Source organism: Pseudophryne corroboree, unplaced genomic scaffold, assembly GCF_028390025.1.
Source record: "Pseudophryne corroboree isolate aPseCor3 unplaced genomic scaffold, aPseCor3.hap2 scaffold_1185, whole genome shotgun sequence".
Taxonomy (NCBI): Eukaryota; Metazoa; Chordata; class Amphibia; order Anura; family Myobatrachidae; genus Pseudophryne; species Pseudophryne corroboree.
The window spans coordinates 59,257-86,907 of NW_026967810.1; the positions used below are offsets into that span (position 1 = coordinate 59,257).

General features: G+C 53.0%; 1 protein-coding gene across 1 annotated transcript in view; it reads right to left on the minus strand.

Moving 5' to 3' along the window:
• Positions 1 to 27,651, minus strand: part of SMARCD3 (SWI/SNF related, matrix associated, actin dependent regulator of chromatin, subfamily d, member 3) — a 148,517-nt gene that overhangs the window by 38,379 nt on the left and 82,487 nt on the right. The window contains exons 9-11 of the mRNA XM_063950708.1: positions 20,893 to 20,990; positions 7,734 to 7,869; positions 6,406 to 6,528 (exon numbers count right to left, since the gene is read on the minus strand). Coding sequence (XP_063806778.1) covers positions 6,406 to 6,528; positions 7,734 to 7,869; positions 20,893 to 20,990 — 357 coding nt within the window. The remainder of the gene's footprint in view (positions 1 to 6,405; positions 6,529 to 7,733; positions 7,870 to 20,892; positions 20,991 to 27,651) is intronic.

Below are 27,651 nucleotides of genomic sequence, written 5' to 3' on the forward strand. Positions count from 1 at the left end.
GAGAGAGGACACAGAGGATGACGGGAGGTGGCTGGGATGTGTGACAGTGGAGAGAGGACACATAGGATGACGGGAGGCGGCTGGGATGTGTGACAGTGGAGAGAGGACACAGAGGATGACGGGAGGTGGCTGGGATGTGTGACAGTGGTTAGAGGACACAGAGGATGACGGGAGGCGGCTGGGATGTGTGACAGTGGAGAGAGGACACAGAGGATGACGGGAGGCGGCTGGGAGGTGTGACAGTGGTTAGAGGACACAGAGGATGACGGGAGGCGGCTGGGATGTGTGACAGTGGAGAGAGGGACACAGAAGATGACGGGAGGAGGCTGGGATGTGTGACAATGGAGCGAGGGACACAGAGGATGACGGGAGGCGGCTGGGATGTGTGACAGTGGAGAGAGGACACAGAGGATGACGGGAGGCAGCTGGGATGTGTGACAGTGGAGAGAGGACACATAGGATGACGGGAGGCGGCTGGGATGTGTGACAGTGGAGAGAGGACACAGAGGATGACGGGAGGTGGCTGGGATGTGTGACAGTGGTTAGAGGACACAGAGGATGACGGGAGGCGGCTGGGATGTGTGACAGTGGAGAGAGGACACAGAGGATGACGGGAGGCGGCTGGGAGGTGTGACAGTGGTTAGAGGACACAGAGGATGACGGGAGGCGGCTGGGATGTGTGACAGTGGAGAGAGGGACACAGAAGATGACGGGAGGAGGCTGGGATGTGTGACACCGGAGCGAGGGACACAGAGGATGACGGGAGGCGGCTGGGATGTGTGACAGTGGAGAGAGGACACAGAGGATGACGGGAGGCGGCTGGGATGTGTGACAGTGGAGAGAGGACACAGAGGATGACGGGAGGCGGCTGGGATGTGTGACAGTAGAGAGAGGACACAGAGGATGACGGGAGGTGGCTGGGATGTGTGACAGTGGAGAGAGGGACACAGAGGATGACGGGAGGCGGCTGGGATGTGTGACAGTGGAGAGAGGGACACAGAGGATGACGGGAGGCAGCTGGGATGTGTGACAGTGGAGAGAGGACACAGAGGATGACGGGAGGTGGCTGGGATGTGTGACAGTGGAGATAGGGACACAGAGGATGACGGGAGGCGGCTGGGATGTGTGACAGTGGAGAGAATGACACAGAGGATGACGGGAGGCGGCTGGGATGTGTGACAGTGTAGAGAGGACACAGAGGATGACGGTAGGCGGCTGGGATGTGTGACAGTGGAGAGAGGACACAGAGGATGACGGGAGGCGGCTGGGATGTGTGACAGTGGAGAGAGGACACATAGGATGACGGGAGGCGGCTGGGATGTGTGACAATGGAGAGAGGGACACAGAGGATGACGGGAGGAGGCTGGGATGTGTGACAGTGGTTAGAGGACACAGAGGATGACGGGAGGCGGCTGGGATGTGTGACAGTGGAGAGAGGACACAGAGGATGACGGGAGGCGGCTGGGAGGTGTGACAGTGGTTAGAGGACACAGAGGATGACGGGAGGCGGCTGGGATGTGTGACAGTGGAGAGAGGACACAGAGGATGACGGGAGGCGGCTGGGAGGTGTGACAGTGGTTAGAGGACACAGAGGATGACGGGAGGCGGCTGGGATGTGTGACAGTGGAGTGAGGTACACAGAGGATGACGGGTGGCGGCTGGGATGCGTGACAGTGGAGAGAGGACACAGAGGATGACGGGAGGCGGCTGGGATGTGTGACAGTAAAGAAAGGATACAGAGGATGATGGGAGGCGGCTGGGATGTGTGACAGTGGAGAGAGGATACAGAGGATGACGGGAGGTGGCTGGGATGTGTGACAGTGGAGAGAGGGACACAGAAGATGATGGGAGGCGGCTGGGATGTGTGACAGTGGAGAGAGGGACACAGAGGATGATGGGAGGCGGCTGGGATGTGTGACAGTGGAGAGAGGACACAGAGGATGACGGGAGGAGGCTGGGATGTGTGACAGTGGAGAGAGGACACAGAGGATGACGGGAGGAGGCTGGGATGTGTGACAGTGGAGAGAGGACACAGAGGATGACGGGAGGAGGCTGGGATGTGTGACAGTGGAGAGAGGATACAGAGGATGATGGGGAGGAGGCTGGGATGTGTGACAGTGGAGAGAGGACACAGAGGATGATGGGGAGGCGGCTGGGATGTGTGACAGTGGAGAGAGGACACAGAGGATGACAGGAGGGGGCTGGGATGTGTGACAGTGGAGAGAGGGACACAGAAGCTGACGGGAGGAGGCTGGGATGTGTGACAGTGGAGAGAGGGACACAGAGGATGATGGGAGGTGGCTGGGATGTGTGACAGTGGAGAGAGGACACAGAAGCTGACGGGAGGAGGCTGGGATGTGTGACAGTGGAGAGAGGACACAGAGGATGACGGAAGGCGGCTGGGATGTGTGACAGTGGAGAGAGGGACACAGAGGATGACGGGAGGCGGCTGGGATGTGTGACAGTGGAGAGAGGGACACAGAGGATGACGGGAGGCGGCTGGGATGTGTGACAGTGGAGAGAGGACACAGAGGATGACGGGAGGAGGCTGGGATGTGTGACAGTGGAGAGAGGATACAGAGGATGACGGGAGGAGGCTGGGATGTGTGACAGTGGAGAGAGGACACAGAGGATGACGGGAGGAGGCTGGGATGTGTGACAGTGGAGAGAGGACACAGAGGATGACGGGTGGCGGCTGGGATGTGTGACAGTGGAGAGAGAACACAGAGGATGACGGGTGGCGGCTGGGATGTGTGACAGTGGAGAGAGGACACAGAGGATGACGGGAGGTGGCTGGGATGTGTGACAGTGGAGAGAGGACACAGAGGATGACGGGAGGCGGCTGGGATGTGTGACAGTGGAGAGAGGGACACAGAAGATGACGGGAGGCGGCTGGGATGTGTGACAGTGGAGAGAGGACACAGAGGATGACGGGAGGTGGCTGGGATGTGTGACAGTGGAGAGAGGGACACATGGGAGGCGGCTGGGATGTGTGACAGTGGAGAGAGGACACAGAGGATGACGGGAGGTGGCTGGGATGTGTGACAGTGGAGAGAGGGACACAGAGGATGACGGGAGGAGGCTGGGATGTGTGACAGTGGAGAGAGGACACAGAGGATGACAGGAGGCGGCTGGGATGTGTGACAGTGGAGAGAGGACACAGAGGATGACGGAAGGCGGCTGGGATGTGTGACAGTGGAGAGAGGGACACAGAGGATGACGGGAGGCGGCTGGGATGTGTGACAGTGGAGAGAGGGACACAGAGGATGACGGGAGGCGGCTGGGATGTGTGACAGTGGAGAGAGGACACAGGATGACGGGAGGAGGCTGGGATGTGTGACAGTGGAGAGAGGATACAGAGGATGACGGGAGGAGGCTGGGATGTGTGACAGTGGAGAGAGGACACAGAGGATGACGGGTGGCGGCTGGGATGTGTGACAGTGGAGAGAGAACACAGAGGATGACGGGTGGCGGCTGGGATGTGTGACAGTGGAGAGAGGACACAGAGGATGACGGGAGGCGGCTGGGATGTGTGACAGTGGAGAGAGGGACACAGAAGATGACGGGAGGCGGCTGGGATGTGTGATAGTGGAGAGAGGTCACAGAGGATGACGGGAGGTGGCTGGGATGTGTGACAGTGGAGAGAGGGACACATGGGAGGCGGCTGGGATGTGTGACAGTGGAGTGAGGGACACAGAAGATGACGGGAGGCGGCTGGGATGTGTGACAGTGGAGAGAGGACACAGAGGATGACGGGAGGCGGCTGGGATGTGTGACAGTGGAGTGAGGGACACAGAAGATGACGGGAGGCGGCTGGGATGTGTGACAGTGGAGTGAGGGACACAGAAGATGACGGGAGGCGGCTGGGATGTGTGACAGTGGAGAGAGGACACAGAGGATGACGGGTGGCGGCTGGGATGTGTGACAGTGGAGAGAGGACACAGAGGATGACGGGAGGTGGCTGGGATGTGTGACAGTGGAGAGAGGGACACATGGGAGGCGGCTGGGATGTGTGACAGTGGAGAGAGGGACACATGGGAGGCGGCTGGGATGTGTGACAGTGGAGAGAGGGACACATGGGAGGCGGCTGGGATGTGTGACAGTGGAGAGAGGGACACATGGGAGGCGGCAGGGATGTGTGACAGTGGAGAGAGGGACACATGGGAGGCGGCTGGGATGTGTGACAGTGGAGAGAGGGACACATGGGAGGCGGCTGGGATGAGTGACAGTGGAGAGAGGACACAGGATGACGGGAGGCGGCTGGGATGTGTGACAGTGGAGTGAGGACACAGAGGATGACGGGAGGCGGCTGGGATGTGTGACAGTGGAGAGAGGGACACATGGGAGGAGGCTGGGATGTGTGACAGTGGAGAGAGGACACAGAGGATGACGGGAGGTGGCTGGGATGTGTGACAGTCTAGAGAGGGACACAGAGGATGACAGGAGGCGGCTGGGATGTGTGACAGTGGAGAGAGGGACACAGAGGATGACGGGAGGAGGCTGGGATGTGTGACAGTGGAGAGAGGACACAGAGGATGACGGGAGGAGGCTGGGATGTGTGACAGTGGAGAGAGGACACAGAGGATGACATGAGGCGGCTGGGATGTGTGACAGTGGAGAGAGGACACAGAGGATGACGGAAGGCGGCTGGGATGTGTGACAGTGGAGAGAGGGACACAGAGGATGACGGGAGGCGGCTGGGATGTGTGACAGTGGAGAGAGGGACACAGAGGATGACGGGAGGCGGCTGGGATGTGTGACAGTGGAGAGAGGACACAGGATGACGGGAGGAGGCTGGGATGTGTGACAGTGGAGAGAGGATACAGAGGATGACGGGAGGAGGCTGGGATGTGTGACAGTGGAGAGAGGACACAGAGGATGACGGGTGGCGGCTGGGATGTGTGACAGTGGAGAGAGAACACAGAGGATGACGGGTGGCGGCTGGGATGTGTGACAGTGGAGAGAGGGACACAGAAGATGACGGGAGGCGGCTGGGATGTGTGATAGTGGAGAGAGGACACAGAGGATGACGGGAGGTGGCTGGGATGTGTGACAGTGGAGAGAGGGACACATGGGAGGCGGCTGGGATGTGTGACAGTGGAGTGAGGGACACAGAAGATGACGGGAGGCGGCTGGGATGTGTGACAGTGGAGAGAGGACACAGAGGATGACGGGAGGCGGCTGGGATGTGTGACAGTGGAGTGAGGGACACAGAAGATGACGGGAGGCGGCTGGGATGTGTGACAGTGGAGTGAGGGACACAGAAGATGACGGGAGGCGGCTGGGATGTGTGACAGTGGAGAGAGGACACAGAAGATGACGGGAGGCGGCTGGGATGTGTGACAGTGGAGTGAGGGACACAGAAGATGACGGGAGGAGGCTGGGATGTGTGACAGTGGAGAGAGGACACAGAGGATGACGGGAGGTGGCTGGGATGTGTGACAATGGAGAGAGGACACAGAGGATGACGGGAGGAGGCTGGGATGTGTGACAGTGGAGAGAGGATACAGAGGATGACGGGCGGCGGCTGGGATGTGTGACAGTGGAGAGAGGACACAGAGGATGACGGGAGGAGGCTGGGATGTGTGACAGTGGAGAGAGGGACACATGGGAGGCGGCTGGGATGTGTGACAGTGGAGAGAGGGACACATGGGAGGCGGCTGGGATGTGTGACAGTGGAGAGAGGGACACATGGGAGGCGGCTGGGATGTGTGACAGTGGAGAGAGGGACACATGGGAGGCGGCTGGGATGTGTGACAGTGGAGAGAGGGACACATGGGAGGCGGCTGGGATGTGTGACAGTGGAGAGAGGGACACATGGGAGGCGGCTGGGATGAGTGACAGTGGAGAGAGGACACAGGATGACGGGAGGCGGCTGGGATGTGTGACAGTGGAGAGAGGGACACATGGGAGGTGGCTGGGATGTGTGACAGTGGAGAGAGGACACAGAGGATGACGGGAGGTGGCTGGGATGTGTGACAGTCTAGAGAGGGACACAGAGGATGACAGGAGGCGGCTGGGATGTGTGACAGTGGAGAGAGGGACACATGGGAGGCGGCTGGGATGTGTGACAGTGGAGAGAGGACACAGAGGATGACGGGAGGCGGCTGGGATGTGTGACAGTGGAGAGAGGACACAGAGGATGACGGGCGGCGGCTGGGATGTGTGACAGTGGAGAGAGGACACAGAGGATGACGGGAGGAGGCTGGGATGTGTGACAGTGGAGAGAGGGACATATGGGAGGCGGCTGGGATGTGTGACAGTGGAGAGAGGGACATATGGGAGGCGGCTGGGATGTGTGACAGTGGAGAGAGGGACACATGGGAGGCGGCTGGGATGTGTGACAGTGGAGAGAGGGACACATGGGAGGCTGGCGCGCGTTATGCCACGTCTCTGGGTCATTACCTTCAGGTCTCGGCTCTGAGAGAGCAGCCAGTCCTGGATATATCCCTTTGGATCTCTAGAGAAGCTCAGCATGAAATCTCGCTGGATCTTCAGTTGATTAATTGATTCGATCGTCTCATGGATCTAAGGTCAGAAATGAAGAATTTGGGCATCACAGACCCATGAGCACAGTGAGGAGCTGACCCTATTTCACACAAGGGAAGGGGAGAGTGGGCACACGGTGGACAGACACTTCTTCCAGATCTTCTATATGTGGGTAGGAGTACTGCAGGAGTCCTGGCTGCCAATGAAGTCACACAGTGGAGTAAGCAGGAGCCGCACTGACAGGTCCCGGGGCACCCAGAAAGGAGATCTAACGCGTTTCTCTGCCCCGTGTGTCAGGCCGTTTCTTCAGAGGGCTCCTGATTACTCCACTGTGTGACGTCATTGGGAGCCACCCCAGTTCACGGCAGTGCAGGACTCCTCCTGCTACCGCATGTAACAGCCGCTACGCCTGCCAGCTGCCGGTGTGTAGCCCGGAGACACCGGTCTGTGCATACACCGTGCAGAATCTAGCAGGATAATGCCCTCATAAGGGGTAAGAATGGCTGTCTTTCACCCTTACCATCCGCCCAGCCCCGTCATTACCATACACAGGAGCTTTCCCTGGATACTGAGTCACTCTACACAATGCGCCTGATTCAGCCCATATCCATATTGTGAGAAATTGCGGTTGTCTGCGAGTAGAAATGCGCCACCCCGACAGGAAGAAAATTGCACCGCGCAAAACTGCGAATGCAGCGCAGATCGCTATCCACTCGCAGATGCATATGCAATTCCCAGAACATCGAAGAGTCTTTGCCGTCTAATCAAATGTGAGCCGGTCTGAGACTACCGCTAATCTGTGACTGAGACGGTCTGGAAGTGGTCTGCGCTGACGTCAGGGATCCTCCCCCAAAACGCCCGGGCACAGCAGGTTTCCACCCCGAAACACCGGCTTCCTGCCAGTCAAACAGCGGCTACATTGCAATTACGATCTGTACGGAATTTCTGCTGCTATTACCCCTCCCGCGTGCGCAATGCGAATGCTACGCATGAGCAGTCGTTCCATAATCACTCAAATTCTCTGAACAGTGATCCATGTTGAATTAGACCCTTTATCCGGATGACTATTCTACATGCTGTGCAGTGTAACTCTTGTAACGCGCTCATCGGAAAGTTCTTACATTTATTCCCCCACATAGATTGCATGTTGCCTAGTTCGCTTGTACAGTGGATTTTGATAGCGCGGGATACTGGCATGACCCCTTAGTAAATGCACCCCTACGTGCCTGTCGGATATATAGTACCTTGTTATCCAGTGCTGATATCTCTTGCTGGTTAGCTGTGGACAGCAGAAAACTACTCATCTGACTCTTGAGAGGGTCCTCCACCTCCACGTCAATGTCATAGCAAGCAGTCTTCTTCTGGTCGGTGGGGTCCACACTGCGAGGACAGGCAGATCAGTCATGTGATCAGCCATGTGACTAGTTCCCAACCAGTACTGGCAATAATTCGGGTAACATCGCAGAGAAATGTATGGGTGAGACGGTGTAAGAGACAGGCGAGAGGGTGTAGGAGATAGGTGGGACAGTGTAGGAGATGAGCGAGACGGTGTGGGAGATGGGCGAGATGGTGTAGGAGATGGCGAGACGGTGTAGGAGATGGGTTAGAGGATGCAGAACATGGCTTAGAGGGCGCTGAAGATGGGCGAGACGGTGTAGAAGATATTTGAGAGGGTGTGGAAGATGGGTGAGACAGTGTATGAGATGAGTAAGACAGTGTGGAAGATTGGCAAGAAGGTGAAGAACATGGGTGAAACTGTGTAGGAGATAGGTTAGGTGGTGTAGAACACGGGGGAGAGGGTGTAGGAGATAGGTGAGAGGACATGGGAGATGGGAGAGAAAGTTTAGGAGATACATGTGACAGTGTACGACATGGGTAAGATGGCGTACAACATGGGCGAGGCGGTGTAGGAGATGGGCAAGATGGTGTGGGAGATGGGCGAGACAGTGTAGAACATCAGTGAGATGGAGTCGGAGATATGTGAGAGGATGTAGGAGATAGTAGAGAGGGTATAGAACATGGGAGAAAGGTTGTACGAGATAGGAGAGATGGTGTAAGAAAAAGGCGAAAATGTATAGAAGAGGGTGCAGAACATAGCTGGGAGGGTGTAAGAGATAGGTGACAGGGTGTAGGATACAGGCAAGAGGTTGTAGGAGATGGGTGAGACAGTATAGGAGAGGATGTAGTAGAAGGGTGAGACGGTGTTGGAGATAAGCAAGATGGTGTAGGATAGGTGAAACTTGTAGGAGATTGTTGAGAGGGTGTAGGTGATGGGTGAGACAGTGTAGGAGATAGGTGAGAGGATGTAGGAGACAGGCGAGAGGGTGTAGGTGATGGGTGAGACAGTGTAGGAGATAGGTGAGAGGATGTAGGAGACAGGCGAGAGGGTGTAGGTCAGGGGTGGCCAAACAGTCGATTGCGATCCGCCGCCCAGCCACCCAAAGCCGCGCCTCTCCTGCCTGCTGCTCTGCCTCCTCAGTGACGGCAGAGTGTATAGCTCAATCAGGTGCCGGTTCGTTAGCCAATGAGAGCTCGCGGACCGGCGCTTGATTTGAGCTATACACGCTGCCGTCACCGCCGGAGATTAGACTGAGAAGCAGGGCGGAAGACAGGAGAAGCGCGCGCTGCACTCTCCACTCCGGTGAGCTTTACTATGGGGGCATATCTGGCATTGTGTGCACATGGCTCAGTGGGGGCATATCTGGCAATGTGGGGCATATCTGGCACTGTGGGGTCATATGTGGCACTGGGAGCATATCTGGCTCTGCGGGCACATGGCACTGTGGGGGCATATCTGGCACTGTGGGGGCATATCTGGCATTGTGGGTACATGGCACTGTGGGGGCATATCTGTATCTGGCACTGTGGGGACATATCTGTATCTGGCACTGTGGGGACATATCTGTATCTGGCACTGTGGGGACATGTGTATCTGGCACTGTGGGGGCATATCTGGCACTGTGGGCACATGGCACTGTGAGGGCATATCTGGCACTGTGGGCACATGGCACTGTGAGGGCATATCTGGCACTGTGGGCACATGGCACTGTGGGGGCATATCTGGCACTGTGGGCACATGGCACTGTGAGGGCATATCTGTATCTGGCACTGTGGGGGCATATCTGTATCTGGCACTGTGGGGGCATATCTGTATCTGGCACTGTGGGGGCATGTGTATCTGGCACTGTGGGGGCATATCTGGCACTGTGGGCACATGGCACTGTGGGGGCATATCTGTATCTGGCACTGTGGGGACATATCTGTATCTGGCACTGTGGGGGCATATCTGGCACTGTGGGCACATGGCACTGTGGGGGCATGTGTATCTGGCACTGTGGGGGCATATGTGTTTGAGGTTTTTACCTGTGGGGTCCAATGTGTTATTTCGTGTGAGGCAGTCATTACACTCTGTGCAGCAAGGCTACGTCCCTTTTTTTGTTATACCACGTCCACTTTTTGTTATACCACGCCCACTTTTTTGTTATGCCACGCCCGCCGCAGGCGCGCGCTATTATTCCTCCTAGGTAGATCACAAAAGCTTTTTAGCTTTCAAAGTAGATCGCCAACTCCAAAAGTCTGGCCGCCCCTGGTGTAGGTGATGGGTGAGACAGTGTAGGAGATAGGTGAGAGGATGTAGGAGACAGGCGAGAGGGTGTAGGTGATGGGTGAGACAGTGTAGGAGATAGGTGAGAGGATGTAGGAGACAGGCGAGAGGGTGTAGGTGATGGGTGAGACAGTGTAGGAGATAGGTGAGAGGATGTAGGAGACAGGCTACAGGGTGTAGGTGATGGGTGAGACAGTGTAGGAGATAGGTGAGAGGATGTAGGAGACAGGCGAGAGGGTGTAGGTGATGGGTGAGACAGTGTAGGAGATAGGTGAGAGGATGTAGGAGACAGGCGAGAGGGTGTAGGTGATGGGTGAGACAGTGTAGGAGATAGGTGAGAGGATGTAGGAGACAGGCTACAGGGTGTAGGTGATGGGTGAGACAGTGTAGGAGATATGTGAGAGGAGGTAGGAGACAGGCGAGAGGGTGTAGGTGATGGGTGAGACAGTGTAGGAGATAGGTGAGAGGATGTAGGAGACAGGCGAGAGGGTGTAGGTGATGGGTGAGACAGTGTAGGAGATAGGTGAGAGGATGTAGGAGACAGGCGAGAGGGTGTAGGTGATGGGTGAGACAGTGTAGGAGATAGGTGAGAGGATGTAGGAGACAGGCGAGAGGGTGTAGGTGATGGGTGAGACAGTGTAGGAGATAGGTGAGAGGATGTAGGAGACAGGCGAGAGGGTGTAGGTGATGGGTGAGACAGTGTAGGAGATAGGTGAGAGGATGTAGGAGACAGGCGAGAGGGTGTAGGTGATGGGTGAGACAGTGTAGGAGATAGGTGAGAGGATGTAGGAGACAGGCTACAGGGTGTAGGTGATGGGTGAGACAGTGTAGGAGATAGGTGAGAGGATGTAGGAGACAGGCGAGAGGGTGTAGGTGATGGGTGAGACAGTGTAGGAGATAGGTGAGAGGATGTAGGAGACAGGCTACAGGGTGTAGGTGATGGGTGAGACAGTATAGGAGATAGGTGAGAGGATGCAGGAGACAGGCTACAGGGTGTAGGTGATGGGTGAGACAGTATAGGAGATAGGTGAGAGGATGTAGGAGACAGGCGAGAGGGTGTAGGTGATGGGTGAGACAGTGTAGGAGATAGGTGAGAGGATGTAGGAGACAGGCTACAGGGTGTAGGTGATGGGTGAGACAGTGTAGGAGATAGGTGAGAGGATGTAGGAGACAGGCGAGAGGGTGTAGGTGATGGGTGAGACAGTGTAGGAGATAGGTGAGAGGATGTAGGAGACAGGCGAGAGGGTGTAGGTGATGGGTGAGACAGTGTAGGAGATAGGTGAGAGGATGTAGGAGACAGGCGAGAGGGTGTAGGTGATGGGTGAGACAGTGTAGGAGATAGGTGAGAGGATGTAGGAGACAGGCGAGAGGGTGTAGGTGATGGGTGAGACAGTGTAGGAGATAGGTGAGAGGATGTAGGAGACAGGCGAGAGGGTGTAGGTGATGGGTGAGACAGTGTAGGAGATAGGTGAGAGGATGTAGGAGACAGGCTACAGGGTGTAGGTGATGGGTGAGACAGTGTAGGAGATAGGTGAGAGGATGTAGGAGACAGGCGAGAGGGTGTAGGTGATGGGTGAGACAGTGTAGGAGATAGGTGAGAGGATGTAGGAGACAGGCGAGAGGGTGTAGGTGATGGGTGAGACAGTGTAGGAGATAGGTGAGAGGATGTAGGAGACAGGCGAGAGGGTGTAGGTGATGGGTGAGACAGTGTAGGAGATAGGTGAGAGGATGTAGGAGACAGGCGAGAGGGTGTAGGTGATGGGTGAGACAGTGTAGGAGATAGGTGAGAGAATGTAGGAGACAGGCTACAGGGTGTAGGTGATGGGTGAGACAGTGTAGGAGATAGGTGAGAGGATGTAGGAGACAGGCGAGAGGGTGTAGGTGATGGGTGAGACAGTGTAGGAGATAGGTGAGAGGATGTAGGAGACAGGCGAGAGGGTGTAGGTGATGGGTGAGACAGTGTAGGAGATAGGTGAGAGGATGTAGGAGACAGGCGAGAGGGTGTAGGTGATGGGTGAGACAGTGTAGGAGATAGGTGAGAGGATGTAGGAGACAGGCGAGAGGGTGTAGGTGATGGGTGAGACAGTGTAGGAGATAGGTGAGAGGATGTAGGAGACAGGCTACAGGGTGTAGGTGATGGGTGAGACAGTGTAGGAGATAGGTGAGAGGATGTAGGAGACAGGCTACAGGGTGTAGGTGATGGGTGAGACAGTGTAGGAGATAGGTGAGAGGATGTAGGAGACAGGCGAGAGGGTGTAGGTGATGGGTGAGACAGTGTAGGAGATAGGTGAGAGGATGTAGGAGACAGGCGAGAGGGTGTAGGTGATGGGTGAGACAGTGTAGGAGATAGGTGAGAGGATGTAGGAGACAGGCGAGAGGGTGTAGGTGATGGGTGAGACAGTGTAGGAGATAGGTGAGAGGATGTAGGAGACAGGCGAGAGGGTGTAGGTGATGGGTGAGACAGTGTAGGAGATAGGTGAGAGGATGTAGGAGACAGGCGAGAGGGTGTAGGTGATGGGTGAGACAGTGTAGGAGATAGGTGAGAGGATGTAGGAGACAGGCGAGAGGGTGTAGGTCAGGGGTGGCCAAACAGTCGATTGCGATCCGCCGCCCAGCCACCCAAAGCCGCGCCTCTCCTGCCTGCTGCTCTGCCTCCTCAGTGACGGCAGAGTGTATAGCTCAATCAGGTGCCGGTTCGTTAGCCAATGAGAGCTCGCGGACCGGCGCTTGATTTGAGCTATACACGCTGCCGTCACCGCCGGAGATTAGACTGAGAAGCAGGGCGGAAGACAGGAGAAGCGCGCGCTGCACTCTCCACTCCGGTGAGCTTTACTATGGGGGCATATCTGGCATTGTGTGCACATGGCTCAGTGGGGGCATATCTGGCAATGTGGGGCATATCTGGCACTGTGGGGTCATATGTGGCACTGGGAGCATATCTGGCTCTGCGGGCACATGGCACTGTGGGGGCATATCTGGCACTGTGGGGGCATATCTGGCATTGTGGGTACATGGCACTGTGGGGGCATATCTGTATCTGGCACTGTGGGGACATATCTGTATCTGGCACTGTGGGGACATATCTGTATCTGGCACTGTGGGGACATGTGTATCTGGCACTGTGGGGGCATATCTGGCACTGTGGGCACATGGCACTGTGAGGGCATATCTGGCACTGTGGGCACATGGCACTGTGAGGGCATATCTGGCACTGTGGGCACATGGCACTGTGGGGGCATATCTGGCACTGTGGGCACATGGCACTGTGAGGGCATATCTGTATCTGGCACTGTGGGGGCATATCTGTATCTGGCACTGTGGGGGCATATCTGTATCTGGCACTGTGGGGACATGTGTATCTGGCACTGTGGGGGCATATCTGGCACTGTGGGCACATGGCACTGTGGGGGCATATCTGTATCTGGCACTGTGGGGACATATCTGTATCTGGCACTGTGGGGGCATATCTGGCACTGTGGGCACATGGCACTGTGGGGGCATGTGTATCTGGCACTGTGGGGGCATATGTGTTTGAGGTTTTTACCTGTGGGGTCCAATGTGTTATTTCGTGTGAGGCAGTCATTACACTCTGTGCAGCAAGGCTACGTCCCTTTTTTTGTTATACCACGTCCACTTTTTGTTATACCACGCCCACTTTTTTGTTATGCCACGCCCGCCGCAGGCGCGCGCTATTATTCCTCCTAGGTAGATCACAAAAGCTTTTTAGCTTTCAAAGTAGATCGCCAACTCCAAAAGTCTGGCCGCCCCTGGTGTAGGTGATGGGTGAGACAGTGTAGGAGATAGGTGAGAGGATGTAGGAGACAGGCGAGAGGGTGTAGGTGATGGGTGAGACAGTGTAGGAGATAGGTGAGAGGATGTAGGAGACAGGCGAGAGGGTGTAGGTGATGGGTGAGACAGTGTAGGAGATAGGTGAGAGGATGTAGGAGACAGGCTACAGGGTGTAGGTGATGGGTGAGACAGTGTAGGAGATAGGTGAGAGGATGTAGGAGACAGGCGAGAGGGTGTAGGTGATGGGTGAGACAGTGTAGGAGATAGGTGAGAGGATGTAGGAGACAGGCGAGAGGGTGTAGGTGATGGGTGAGACAGTGTAGGAGATAGGTGAGAGGATGTAGGAGACAGGCTACAGGGTGTAGGTGATGGGTGAGACAGTGTAGGAGATAGGTGAGAGGAGGTAGGAGACAGGCGAGAGGGTGTAGGTGATGGGTGAGACAGTGTAGGAGATAGGTGAGAGGATGTAGGAGACAGGCGAGAGGGTGTAGGTGATGGGTGAGACAGTGTAGGAGATAGGTGAGAGGATGTAGGAGACAGGCGAGAGGGTGTAGGTGATGGGTGAGACAGTGTAGGAGATAGGTGAGAGGATGTAGGAGACAGGCGAGAGGGTGTAGGTGATGGGTGAGACAGTGTAGGAGATAGGTGAGAGGATGTAGGAGACAGGCGAGAGGGTGTAGGTGATGGGTGAGACAGTGTAGGAGATAGGTGAGAGGATGTAGGAGACAGGCGAGAGGGTGTAGGTGATGGGTGAGACAGTGTAGGAGATAGGTGAGAGGATGTAGGAGACATGCTACAGGGTGTAGGTGATGGGTGAGACAGTGTAGGAGATAGGTGAGAGGATGTAGGAGACAGGCGAGAGGGTGTAGGTGATGGGTGAGACAGTGTAGGAGATAGGTGAGAGGATGTAGGAGACAGGCTACAGGGTGTAGGTGATGGGTGAGACAGTATAGGAGATAGGTGAGAGGATGCAGGAGACAGGCTACAGGGTGTAGGTGATGGGTGAGACAGTATAGGAGATAGGTGAGAGGATGTAGGAGACAGGCGAGAGGGTGTAGGTGATGGGTGAGACAGTGTAGGAGATAGGTGAGAGGATGTAGGAGACAGGCTACAGGGTGTAGGTGATGGGTGAGACAGTGTAGGAGATAGGTGAGAGGATGTAGGAGACAGGCGAGAGGGTGTAGGTGATGGGTGAGACAGTGTAGGAGATAGGTGAGAGGATGTAGGAGACAGGCGAGAGGGTGTAGGTGATGGGTGAGACAGTGTAGGAGATAGGTGAGAGGATGTAGGAGACAGGCGAGAGGGTGTAGGTGATGGGTGAGACAGTGTAGGAGATAGGTGAGAGGATGTAGGAGACAGGCGAGAGGGTGTAGGTGATGGGTGAGACAGTGTAGGAGATAGGTGAGAGGATGTAGGAGACAGGCGAGAGGGTGTAGGTGATGGGTGAGACAGTGTAGGAGATAGGTGAGAGGATGTAGGAGACAGGCTACAGGGTGTAGGTGATGGGTGAGACAGTGTAGGAGATAGGTGAGAGGATGTAGGAGACAGGCGAGAGGGTGTAGGTGATGGGTGAGACAGTGTAGGAGATAGGTGAGAGGATGTAGGAGACAGGCGAGAGGGTGTAGGTGATGGGTGAGACAGTGTAGGAGATAGGTGAGAGGATGTAGGAGACAGGCGAGAGGGTGTAGGTGATGGGTGAGACAGTGTAGGAGATAGGTGAGAGGATGTAGGAGACAGGCGAGAGGGTGTAGGTGATGGGTGAGACAGTGTAGGAGATAGGTGAGAGAATGTAGGAGACAGGCTACAGGGTGTAGGTGATGGGTGAGACAGTGTAGGAGATAGGTGAGAGGATGTAGGAGACAGGCGAGAGGGTGTAGGTGATGGGTGAGACAGTGTAGGAGATAGGTGAGAGGATGTAGGAGACAGGCGAGAGGGTGTAGGTGATGGGTGAGACAGTGTAGGAGATAGGTGAGAGGATGTAGGAGACAGGCGAGAGGGTGTAGGTGATGGGTGAGACAGTGTAGGAGATAGGTGAGAGGATGTAGGAGACAGGCGAGAGGGTGTAGGTGATGGGTGAGACAGTGTAGGAGATAGGTGAGAGGATGTAGGAGACAGGCTACAGGGTGTAGGTGATGGGTGAGACAGTGTAGGAGATAGGTGAGAGGATGTAGGAGACAGGCTACAGGGTGTAGGTGATGGGTGAGACAGTGTAGGAGATAGGTGAGAGGATGTAGGAGACAGGCGAGAGGGTGTAGGTGATGGGTGAGACAGTGTAGGAGATAGGTGAGAGGATGTAGGAGACAGGCGAGAGGGTGTAGGTGATGGGTGAGACAGTGTAGGAGATAGGTGAGAGGATGTAGGAGAGGGGCGAGAGGGTGTAGGTGATGGGTGAGACAGTGTAGGAGATAGGTGAGAGGATGTAGGAGACAGGCGAGAGGGTGTAGGTGATGGGTGAGACAGTGTAGGAGATAGGTGAGAGGATGTAGGAGACAGGCGAGAGGGTGTAGGTGATGGGTGAGACAGTGTAGGAGATAGGTGAGAGGATGTAGGAGACAGGCTACAGGGTGTAGGTGATGGGTGAGACAGTGTAGGAGATAGGTGAGAGGATGTAGGAGACAGGCTACAGGGTGTAGGTGATGGGTGAGACAGTGTAGGAGATAGGTGAGAGGATGTAGGAGACAGGCGAAAGGGTGTAGGAAAAAGATGAGTGTGCAAAATATAGGTGACATGGTGTAGAAGATAGGTGAAACGGTGTGGGAAATGGGTGAGACAGTATAGGAGACAGGCGAGAGGGTGTAGGAGACAGGCGAGAGGGTGTAGGAGACAGGCGAGAGGGTGTAGGAGACAGACGAGAGGGTGGAGACAGGCGAGAGGGTGTGAGAGACAGGCGAGAGGGTGTGAGAGACAGGCGAGAGGGTGTGAGAGACAGGCGAGAGGGTGTGAGAGACAGGCGAGAGGGTGTAGGAGACAGGCGAGAGGGTGTAAGAGACAGACGAGTGGGTGTAGGAGACAGGCGAGAGGGTGTAAGAGACAGGCGAGAGGGTGTAAGAGACAGGCGAGAGGGTGTAGGAGACAGGCGAGAGGGCGTAGGAGACAGGAGAGAGGGTGTAGGAGACAGGCGAGAGGGCGTAAGAGACAGGCGAGAGGGTGTAAGAGACAGGGGAGAGGGTGTAGGAGACAGGCGAGAGGGTGTAGGAGACAGGCGAGAGGGTGTAAGAGACAGGCGAGAGGGTGTAGGAGACAGGCGAGAGGGTGTAGGAGAAAGGCGAGAGGTTGTAGGAGAAAGGAGAGAGGGTGTAGGAGACAGGCGAGAGGGTGTAGGAGACAGGAGAGAGGGTGTAGGAAACAGGCGTGAGGGTGTAAGAGACAGGCGAGAGGGTGTAGGAGACAGGAGAGAGGGTGTAGGAGACAGGCGAGAGGGTGTCGGATATGGGTGACAGTGTAGGAGATAAAAGTGGAGTCGTATATACTGTAGATCATTAACGTCTCACAACATTGAGAGCTTTCAGGGACCGTTGCAGAACACGGTGGTTTGGAAAGCTCTGGTTTCTTGGCCTCATCAGGTAAAACCATTACAATGATTTATATGCTGATAAATATGATGACAGAGTTCACCAGGGTCCAGCGCGATGAGCTCTGTCTCGCATCAGTACTCTGCGCTGGATTTCTCATTACACATGTAAGAAATTCCTTAAGAATACATTTTTGTATCTCTCAGATCTCATTATATGTACGTAAGGAGCTACAGTACCAGAGAGAGCGGGGTGCGGGTGTTATATCGGAGGAACATGGTCCTGATATATTTGTCGCTCTCTAACCAGGAGTCATATAGGGTAACACAGAGGTTAGTACTGTACAGAATATACGGCCACAGGGAAGAGTGGCATCTATCTCAGGATGCTAGATAATGCCAGTCCTGGACCTACAGCAGAACGCTGTGCAGGACATATAGACGCTTCGTGTCAGCCTGTATTTATGGTAATAAGCAATGTGGAACATTATCCTGGGGACTGCCATAAGCCGGCTGCTATCTGCATTGTGCACTTACCATCCACACCACAGCGACACAAGACCGCACATGGCTCCACCACATGATGAGCAGTACGTAATGTCATGGCGCCATGGCTCCACCACATGATGAGCAGTACGTAATGTCATGGCGCCATGGCTCCACCACCTGATGAGCAGTACGTAATGTCATGGCGCCATGGCTCCAACACATGATGAGCAGTACGTAATGTCATGGCGCCATGGCTCCACCACCTGATGAGCAGTACGTAATGTCATGGCGCCATGGCTCCACCACCTGATGAGCAGTACGTAATGTCATGACGCCATGGCTCCACCACATGATGAGCAGTACGTAATGTCATGACGCCATGGCTCCACCACCTGATGAGCAGTACGTAATGTCATAGCGCCATGGCTCCACCACCTGATGAGCAGTACGTAATGTCATGGCGCCATGGCTCCACCACATGATGAGCAGTACGTAATGTCATGGCGCCATGGCTCCACCACATGATGAGCAGTACGTAATGTCATGACGCCATGGCTCCACCACATGATGAGCAGTACGTAATGTCATGACGCCATGGCTCCACCACCTGATGAGCAGTACGTAATGTCATGGCGCCATGGCTCCACCACCTGATGAGCAGTACGTAATGTCATGGCGCCATGGCTCCACCACCTGATGAGCAGTACGTAATGTCATGACGCCATGGCTCCACCACCTGATGAGCAGTACGTAATGTCATGGCGTTATGGCTCCACCACCTGATGAGCAGTGCGTAAGTACGTAATGTCATGGCGTTATGGCTCCACCACCTGATGAGCAGTGCATAATGTCATGGCGCCATGGCTCCACCATCTGACGAGCAGTACGTAACGTGATGGCGCCATGGCTCCAACACCTGATGAGCAGTGCGTAATGTCATGGGGCCATGGCTCCACCACCTGATGAGCAGTATGTAATGTCATGGCGCCATGGCTCCACCACCTGATGAGCAGTACGTAATGTCATGGCGCCATGGCTCCACCACCTGATGAGCAGTGCGTAATGTCATGGCGCCATGGCTCCACCACCTGATGAGCAGTACGTAATGTCATTGTGCCATGGCTCCACCACTTGATGAGCGGTACGTAATGTCATTGTGCCATGGCTCCACCACCTGATGAGCAGTAAGTAATGTCATTGTGCCATGGCTCCACCACCTGATGAGCAGTACGTAATGTGATGGCGCCATGGCTCCACCACCTGATGAGCAGTACGTAATGTCATGGCGCCATGGCTCCACCACCTGATGAGCAGTATGCAATGTCATGGCGCCATGGCTCCACCACCTGATGAGCAGTACGTAATGTCATGGCGCCATGGTTCCACCACCTGATGAGCAGTACGTAATGTCATGGCGCCATGGCTCTACCATCTGATGAGCAGTACGTAATGTCATGGCGCCATGGCTCCACCACCTGATGAGCAGTATGTAATGTCTTGGTGCCATGGCTCCACCACCTGATGAGCAGTGCGTAATGTGATGGCGCCATGGCTCCACCACCTGATGACCAGTACGTAATGTCATGGCGCCATGGCTCCACCACCTGATGAGCAATACGTAATGTCATTGTGCCATGGCTCCACCACCTGATGAGCAGTGCGTAATGTCATGGCGCCATGGCTCCACCACCTGATGAGCAGTACGTAATGTGATGGCGCCATGGCTCCACCACCTGATGAGCAGTGCGTAATGTGATGGCACCATGGCTCCACCACCTGATGAGCAATACATAATGTCATTGTGTCATGGCTCCACCACCGGATGAGCAGTGCGTAATGTCATAGCGCCATGGCTCCACCACCTGATGAGCAATACGTAATGTCATTTTGCCATGGCTCCACCACCTGATGAGCAGAACGTAATGTGATGGCGCCATGGCTCCACCACCTGATGAGCAGTACGTAATGTCATGGCACCATGGCTCCACCACATGATGAGCAGTACGTAATGTCATTGTGCCATGGCTCCACCACCTGATGAGCAGTACGTAATGTGATGGCGCCATGGATCCACCACCTGATGAGCAGTACGTAATGTGATGGCGCCATGGCTCCACCACCTGATGAGCAATACGTAATGTCATTGTGCCATGGCTCCACCACCTGATGAGCAGTGCGTAATGTCATGGCGCCATGGCTCCACCACCTGATGAGCAATACGTAATGTCATTGTGCCATGGCTCCTCCACCTGATGAGCAGTACGTAATGTCATGGCACCATGGCTCCACCACATGATGAGCAGTACGTAATGTCATTGTGCCATGGCTCCACCACCTGATGAGCAGTGCGTAATGTCATGGCGCCATGGCTCCACCACCTGATGAGCAGTACGTAATGTCATGGCACCATGGCTCCACCACATGATGAGCAGTACGTAATGTCATTGTGCCATGGCTCCACCACCTGTTGAGCAGTACGTAATGTGATGGCGCCATGGCTCCACCACCTGTTGAGCAGTACGTAATGTGATGGCGCCATGGCTCCACCACCTGATGAGCAGTACGTAATGTGATGGCGCCATGGCTCCACCACCTGATGAGCAATACGTAATGTCATTGTGCCATGGCTCCACCACCTGATGAGCAGTGCGTAATGTCATGGCGCCATGGCTCCACCACCTGATGAGCAATACGTAATGTCATTGTGCCATGGCTCCACCACCTGATGAGCAGTGCGTAATGTGATGGCGCCATGGCTCCACCACCTGATGAGCAGTACGTAATGTTATGGCACCATGGCTCCACCACATGATGAGCAGTACGTAATGTCATTGTGCCATGGCTCCACCACCTGATGAGCAGTACGTAATGTGATGGCGCCATGGCTCCACCACCTGATGAGCAGTACGTAATGTGATGGCGCCATGGCTCCACCACCTGATGAGCAGTACGTAATGTCATGGCGCCATGGCTCCACCACCTGATGAGCAGTACACGGTGACATTCTCACCTGATAATGTGGTTGATGACAATAGGGTCTGGTGGAAGTAGCAGGTTTGTCAGTCTCTGCGGGATCTCCGAGAACTTTAACCTTGGACAGTCAAATATCTGGGAAAATGAAAGAGCCAGAAGTAAATCAGGGAACACTCACATGAATATAAGGCAAGGGGTTTCCTGTGCTACCATGTACCTAAAATAACACTCTATGGAATAAGACGATTTTTCACACCTTTTCTAGAATCCCAAATGACTCCAGTTCATACAATGCAAAGCTCCAAAGAAAAGGGTAAGACAAGGAACACCAAACGTTCCATACCAGCATCAGATCCGAACAATAAGGAAAGAGTGGGAGTGCGGTGTCCCCACATGTCCCTCATCCTATCTGTATGACACTCGAGGAAGGTAGGCTTGAACACAACAACGCAGAGCTAGCATCGACGGAGGACCAGGTAGGACCAGGTAAATGTGATACACAGTTCCTTGGTGGAAGCCAAGTGTGATACACAGTTCCTTGGTGGAAGCCAAGTGTGATACACAGTTCCTTGGTGGAAGCCAAGTGTGATACACAGTTCCTTGGTGGAAGCCAAGTGTGATACACAGTTCCTTGGTGGAAGACCAAGCTATACTGCAAGGAAGGCAATCACTGCCTTGGTAGAGGTACACGTTCCGTAGCACTCCGCCCCAGGGCCAGAACAAGCCTGCTGAATAGCAAACCTGATTCATAGGGACTAGTCTATTAATGTTGGACACCTCTTCCGTGCCTGACGTAGAGAAACAGGAAAGTATCAGTCTTCCAAACACTGGGGCAGATGTATTAACCTGGAGAAGAGATAAAGAAGTGATAAGTGCAAGGTGATGAACGTGCCAACCAATCATTACGGATATGAAAAATGACAGTTAGGAGCTGATTGGCTGGTGCGTTATCACCTTGCACTTATCACTGGTTTATCCCTTCTTCATCCCTTCTCCAGGCTTAATACTTCTGCATGAAAGTTATCTTCCAGGTCACAATCTTTGACTCAACTGTCTGCAGTGGTTCACACAGAGGGAGCTGAAGATCCCATGGTGCAATTGGAGAGACATATGGAGGATGGATGAGTGAGTAGATCTGAACTTCAGGAATTAGGGCCAACTTTTGAAAGAACACAGCCAGCACCACTGAAACCTGAACCTTCAGGGTATACACTATACCAGTGGCATACCTCCCAACATGACCCTCTCCAGGAGGGACACAATGCTCTGCTTCTGGACTTTTCTCTTTCTCTATGATTGCTGGCACCTGTGTTGTACAGGTTACTGGATAAGAAAGGTGTTTCAGCACAGGTGATGGCAATCATAAACTAAGAGGGAATAGCAGGAGCAGAGTATTCTGTCCCTCCTGGAGAGGGTCATGTTGGGAGGTATGCAGTGGTTCTCAACCTCGGTCCTCAAGTACCCTCAACAGTTCACGTTTTCCAAGTCACCTAGCAGCTGCACAGGTGTATTCATTACTCACTGACACATTATAAAAGACCTATAGGTGGAGCAAATTATTTCACTTGCAATCCTGTGAGGAGACCTGGAAAACATGAACTGTTGGGGATACTTGAGGACCGCGGTTGAGAACTACTGCTCTATACAATTATCTGGCAGATAATCTGTCAGATCAAACTGGCTGGAATGAAAATCTGGTAATGGATGAGAGCACATGGCAATTGACCATTTGCTCCCAAAAACTGCAAAATGGACAAAAACAGTCGTTCATCCAAGTTGGTTAGATTTGTGTTTAACCGGTTTGTATGAACGTCAAGTTTTGTTCGTTTTCCAGTGTTAGGGAGCAAATGGCCATTTGCTCTCATCCATTACCAGATTTCCATTTCATAGAATTTGTCGGCAGATAAGAACCACTTGGCCCATCTAGTCTGCCCCTAGATCTGTAATTGTATAGTGTGCACCTAGCTTTTGGGCTAATTTCCAGACTGCTCTCAAGAAAAGGAAAGCACATCTGAAAAAGGAGGAAGAGTGGAGAACACCATATTCCCCATCCACTTCCTGCAGAATAAACAGATGGGCTTCTGAGAACCTCACCATCAACATTAGAGTCTGGAGCTTGTCTTCCAAAAAGAAGACCTTCTGCAGATTAGGCTTGGACAAATGGCAGCATCTGACTGGGGATATGGTTGGATTTTGGATAAACCAGAATCTGACTGTGCAATTCCAGCTTTTGAGAAGCGGTTTCAAGAAAAGGGTTTGACCAGAACCCTTGAGCTCTCTGCTCCTCAAGGACAGGAGATATCACACCTGAGAAAGGAAGCAATGTCCCTCCTGAGAGACAGTCTTTTTGCCTTTCTGTTCAGGAGGATAATTACAAAAATATTTTGGCTCCTAGAGGTCCTCCTCCCTGCCTCTGGTGTCACTCTCTGCTATGGTGCCTTAGCACATGCCACTCTGGCCAGTTCCGTGGTCCATCTGTGATCCAGCAGCTGCACCTGGGGACTATTTATGTCGGCTCTGTTAGGTAGTCAGGGCCAGAGCATCACGTCTACCTGTGTGACTGCTCTCCAGGACCCCTTGCCAGTGGTACCTGATAGGACACTCTGCTGCTCCTGAACCCTGTCTCTCTCTGTCTTCCTGATGCCTTCCTCATGTAAGATATCTGGGACATTGGTGGTTATTCCGACCCGTTCGCACGCAGCGGTTTGTCGCTGCGGTGCAAACGGGTCCGGAATGCGCATGCGTGTCGTTGCGGTTATGACGCGGATTACGAAGAAAGCGGTTGCAGCGGCGGCCGCAAGAAGACTGACAGAAAGAATGCGTTCCGGGGCGTCACCAGACCGTTGGCGGCCATTTCCAGGGAGTGGTGGAGAAAACGCAGGCATGGTCAGAAGAACGGAGGGTGGATGTCTGACGTCAAAGCCGGGACCTGCATCGCTGGATCCGTCGCACAGGGTAAGTAGGTACAGGGCTGGTCTTCTTTTACACAAAACTTTTAAGCTTAGCAGGGCTACACAAGCAATCGCAGCCCTGCTATGCTAAAATACACCCCCCCATAGACAGGGATTAGTTAATCGCACCAGCAGCAAAAAAATGCTGGCTGCGATCAACTCGGAATGACCACCAGTATTCCTTACTTCTCCTCATTGCATCCAGGGCTTGTTGTTAACTGCATTCACCAGCTCTACGGGACCGGTTATTACTGCATGTATCTGCTATCCGGGACTGGTTATTACTGCATGTATCCGGGACTGGTTATTACTGCATGTATCTGCTATCCGGGACTGGTTATTACTGCATGTATCCGGGACTGGTTATTACTGCATGTATCCGGGACTGGTTATTACTGCATGTATCCGGGACTGGTTATTACTGCATGTATCTGCTATCCGGGACTGGTTATTACTGCATGTATCCGGGACTGGTTATTACTGCATGTATCAGGGACTGGTTATTACTGCATGTATCCGGGACTGGTTATTACTGCATGTATCCGGGACAGGTTATTACTGCATGTATCTGCTATCCGGGACTGGTTATTACTGCATGTATCCGGGACTGGTTATTAATGCATGTATCAGGGATTGGTTATTACTGCATGTATCCGGGACTGGTTATTACAGCATGTACCAGGGACAGGTTATTACTGCATGTATCTGCTATCCGGGACTGGTTATTACTGCATGTATCCGGGACTGGTTATTACTGCATGTATCCGGGACTGGTTATTACTGCATGTATCTGCTGTCCGGGACTGGTTATTACTGCATGTATCTGCTATCCGGGACTGGTTATTACTGCATGTATCTGCTATCCAGGACTGGTTATTACTGCATGTATCCGGGACTGGTTATTACTGCATGTATCAGGGACTGGTTATTACTGCATGTATCAGGGACTGGTTATTACTGCATGTATCAGGGACTGTTTATTACTGCATGTATCAGGGACTGGTTATTACTGCGTGTATCAGGGACTGGTTATTACTGCATGTATCAGGGACTGGTTATTACTGCATGTATCCGGGACTGGTTATTACTGCATGTATCAGGGACTGGTTATTATTGCGTGTATCAGGGACTGGTTATTACTGCATGTATCAGGGACTGGTTATTACTGCATGTATGCATGTATCAGGGACTGGTTATTACTGCATGTATCAGGGACTGGTTATTACTGCATGTATCAGGGACTGGTTAAGACTGCATGTATCTGCTATCCGGGACTGGTTATTACTGCGTGTATCCGGGACTGGTTATTACTGCATGTATCTGGGACTGGTTATTGCTGCATGTATCCGGGACTGGTTATTACTGCGTGTATCAGGGACTGGTTATTACTGTATGTATCAGGGACTGGTTATTACTGCATGTATCAGGGACTGGTTATTACTGCATGTATCAGGGACTGGTTATTGCTGCATGTATCAGGGACTGGTTATTACTGCATGTATCAGGGACTGGTTATTACTGCATGTATCAGGGACTGGTTATTACTGCATGTATCAGGGACTGGTTATTGCTGCGTGTATCCGGGACTGGTTATTACTGCATGGATCCGGGACTGGTTATTACTGCATGTATCAGGGACTGGTTATTACTGCGTGTATCCGGGACTGGTTATTACTGCGTGTATCAGGGACTGGTTATTGCTGCATGTATTCGGGACTGGTTATTACTGTGTGTATCAGGGACTGGTTATTACTGCATGTATCAGGGACTGGTTATTACTGCATGTATCTGGGACTGGTTATTGCTGCATGTATCCGGGACTGGTTATTACTGCGTGTATCTGCTATCCGGGACTGGTTATTACTGCATGTATCAGGGACTGGTTATTACTGCATGTATCAGGGACTGGTTATTACTGCATGTATCAGGGACTGGTTATTGCTGCGTGTATCCGGGACTGGTTATTACTGCATGGATCCGGGACTGGTTATTACTGCATGTATAAGGGACTGGTTATTACTGCGTGTATCAGGGACTCGTTATTACTGCGTGTATCAGGGACTGGTTATTACTGCATGTATCAGGGACTGGTTATTACTGCGTGTATCAGGGACTGGTTATTACTGCGTGTATCAGGGACTGGTTATTACTGCATGTATCAGGGACTGGTTATTACTGCATGTATCAGGGACTGGTTATTACTGCATGTATCAGGGACTGGTTATTACTGCATGTATCAGGGACTGGTTATTACTGCATGTATCAGGGACTGGTTATTACTGCATGTATCTGCTGTCCGGGACTGGTTATTACTGCATGTATCTGCTATCCGGGACTGGTTATTACTGCATGTATCCGGGACTGGTTATTACTGCATGTATCAGGGACTGGTTATTACTGCATGTATCAGGGACTGGTTATTACTGTATGTATCAGGGACTGGTTATTACTGCATGTATCCGGGACTGGTTATTACTGCATGTATCCGGGACTGGTTATTACTGCATGTATCAGGGACTGGTTATTACTGCATGTATCAGGGACTGGTTATTACTGCATGTATCAGGGACTGGTTATTACTGCATGTATCCGGGACTGGTTATTACTGCATGTATCAGGGACTGGTTATTATTGCGTGTATCAGGGACTGGTTATTACTGCATGTATCAGGGACTGGTTATTACTGCATGTATCAGGGACTGGTTATTACTACATGTATCAGGGACTGGTTATTACTGCATGTATCAGGGACTGGTTATTACTGCATGTATCTGCTATCCGGGACTGGTTATTACTGCGTGTATCCGGGACTGGTTATTACTGCATGTATCTGGGACTGGTTATTGCTGCATGTATCCGGGACTGGTTATTACTGCGTGTATCAGGGACTGGTTATTACTGTATGTATCAGGGACTGGTTATTACTGCATGTATCCGGGACTGGTTATTACTGCATGTATCTGCTGTCCGGGACTGGTTATTACTGCATGTATCTGCTATCCGGGACTGGTTATTACTGCATGTATCCGGGACTGGTTATTACTGCATGTATCAGGGACTGGTTATTACTGCATGTATGAGGGACTGGTTATTACTGCATGTATCAGGGACTGGTTATTACTGCATGTATCAGGGACTGGTTATTATTGCGTGTATCAGGGACTGGTTATTACTGCATGTATCAGGGACTGGTTATTACTGCATGTATCAGGGACTGGTTATTACTACATGTATCAGGGACTGGTTATTACTGCATGTATCAGGGACTGGTTATTACTGCATGTATCTGCTATCCGGGACTGGTTATTACTGCGTGTATCCGGGACTGGTTATTACTGCATGTATCTGGGACTGGTTATTGCTGCATGTATCCGGGACTGGTTATTACTGCGTGTATCAGGGACTGGTTATTACTGTATGTATCAGGGACTGGTTATTACTGCATGTATCAGGGACTGGTTATTACTGCGTGTATCTGCTATCTGGGACTGGTTATTACTGCATGTATCAGGGACTGGTTATTGCTGCATGTATCAGGGACTGGTTATTACTGCATGTATCCGGGACTGGTTATTACTGCATGTATCAGGGACTGGTTATTGCTGCGTGTATCCGGGACTGGTTATTACTGCATGGATCCGGGACTGGTTATTACTGCATGTATCAGGGACTGGTTATTACTGCGTGTATCCGGGACTGGTTATTACTGCGTGTATCAGGGACTGGTTATTGCTGCATGTATTCGGGACTGGTTATTACTGTGTGTATCAGGGACTGGTTATTACTGCATGTATCAGGGACTGGTTATTACTGCATGTATCTGGGACTGGTTATTGCTGCATGTA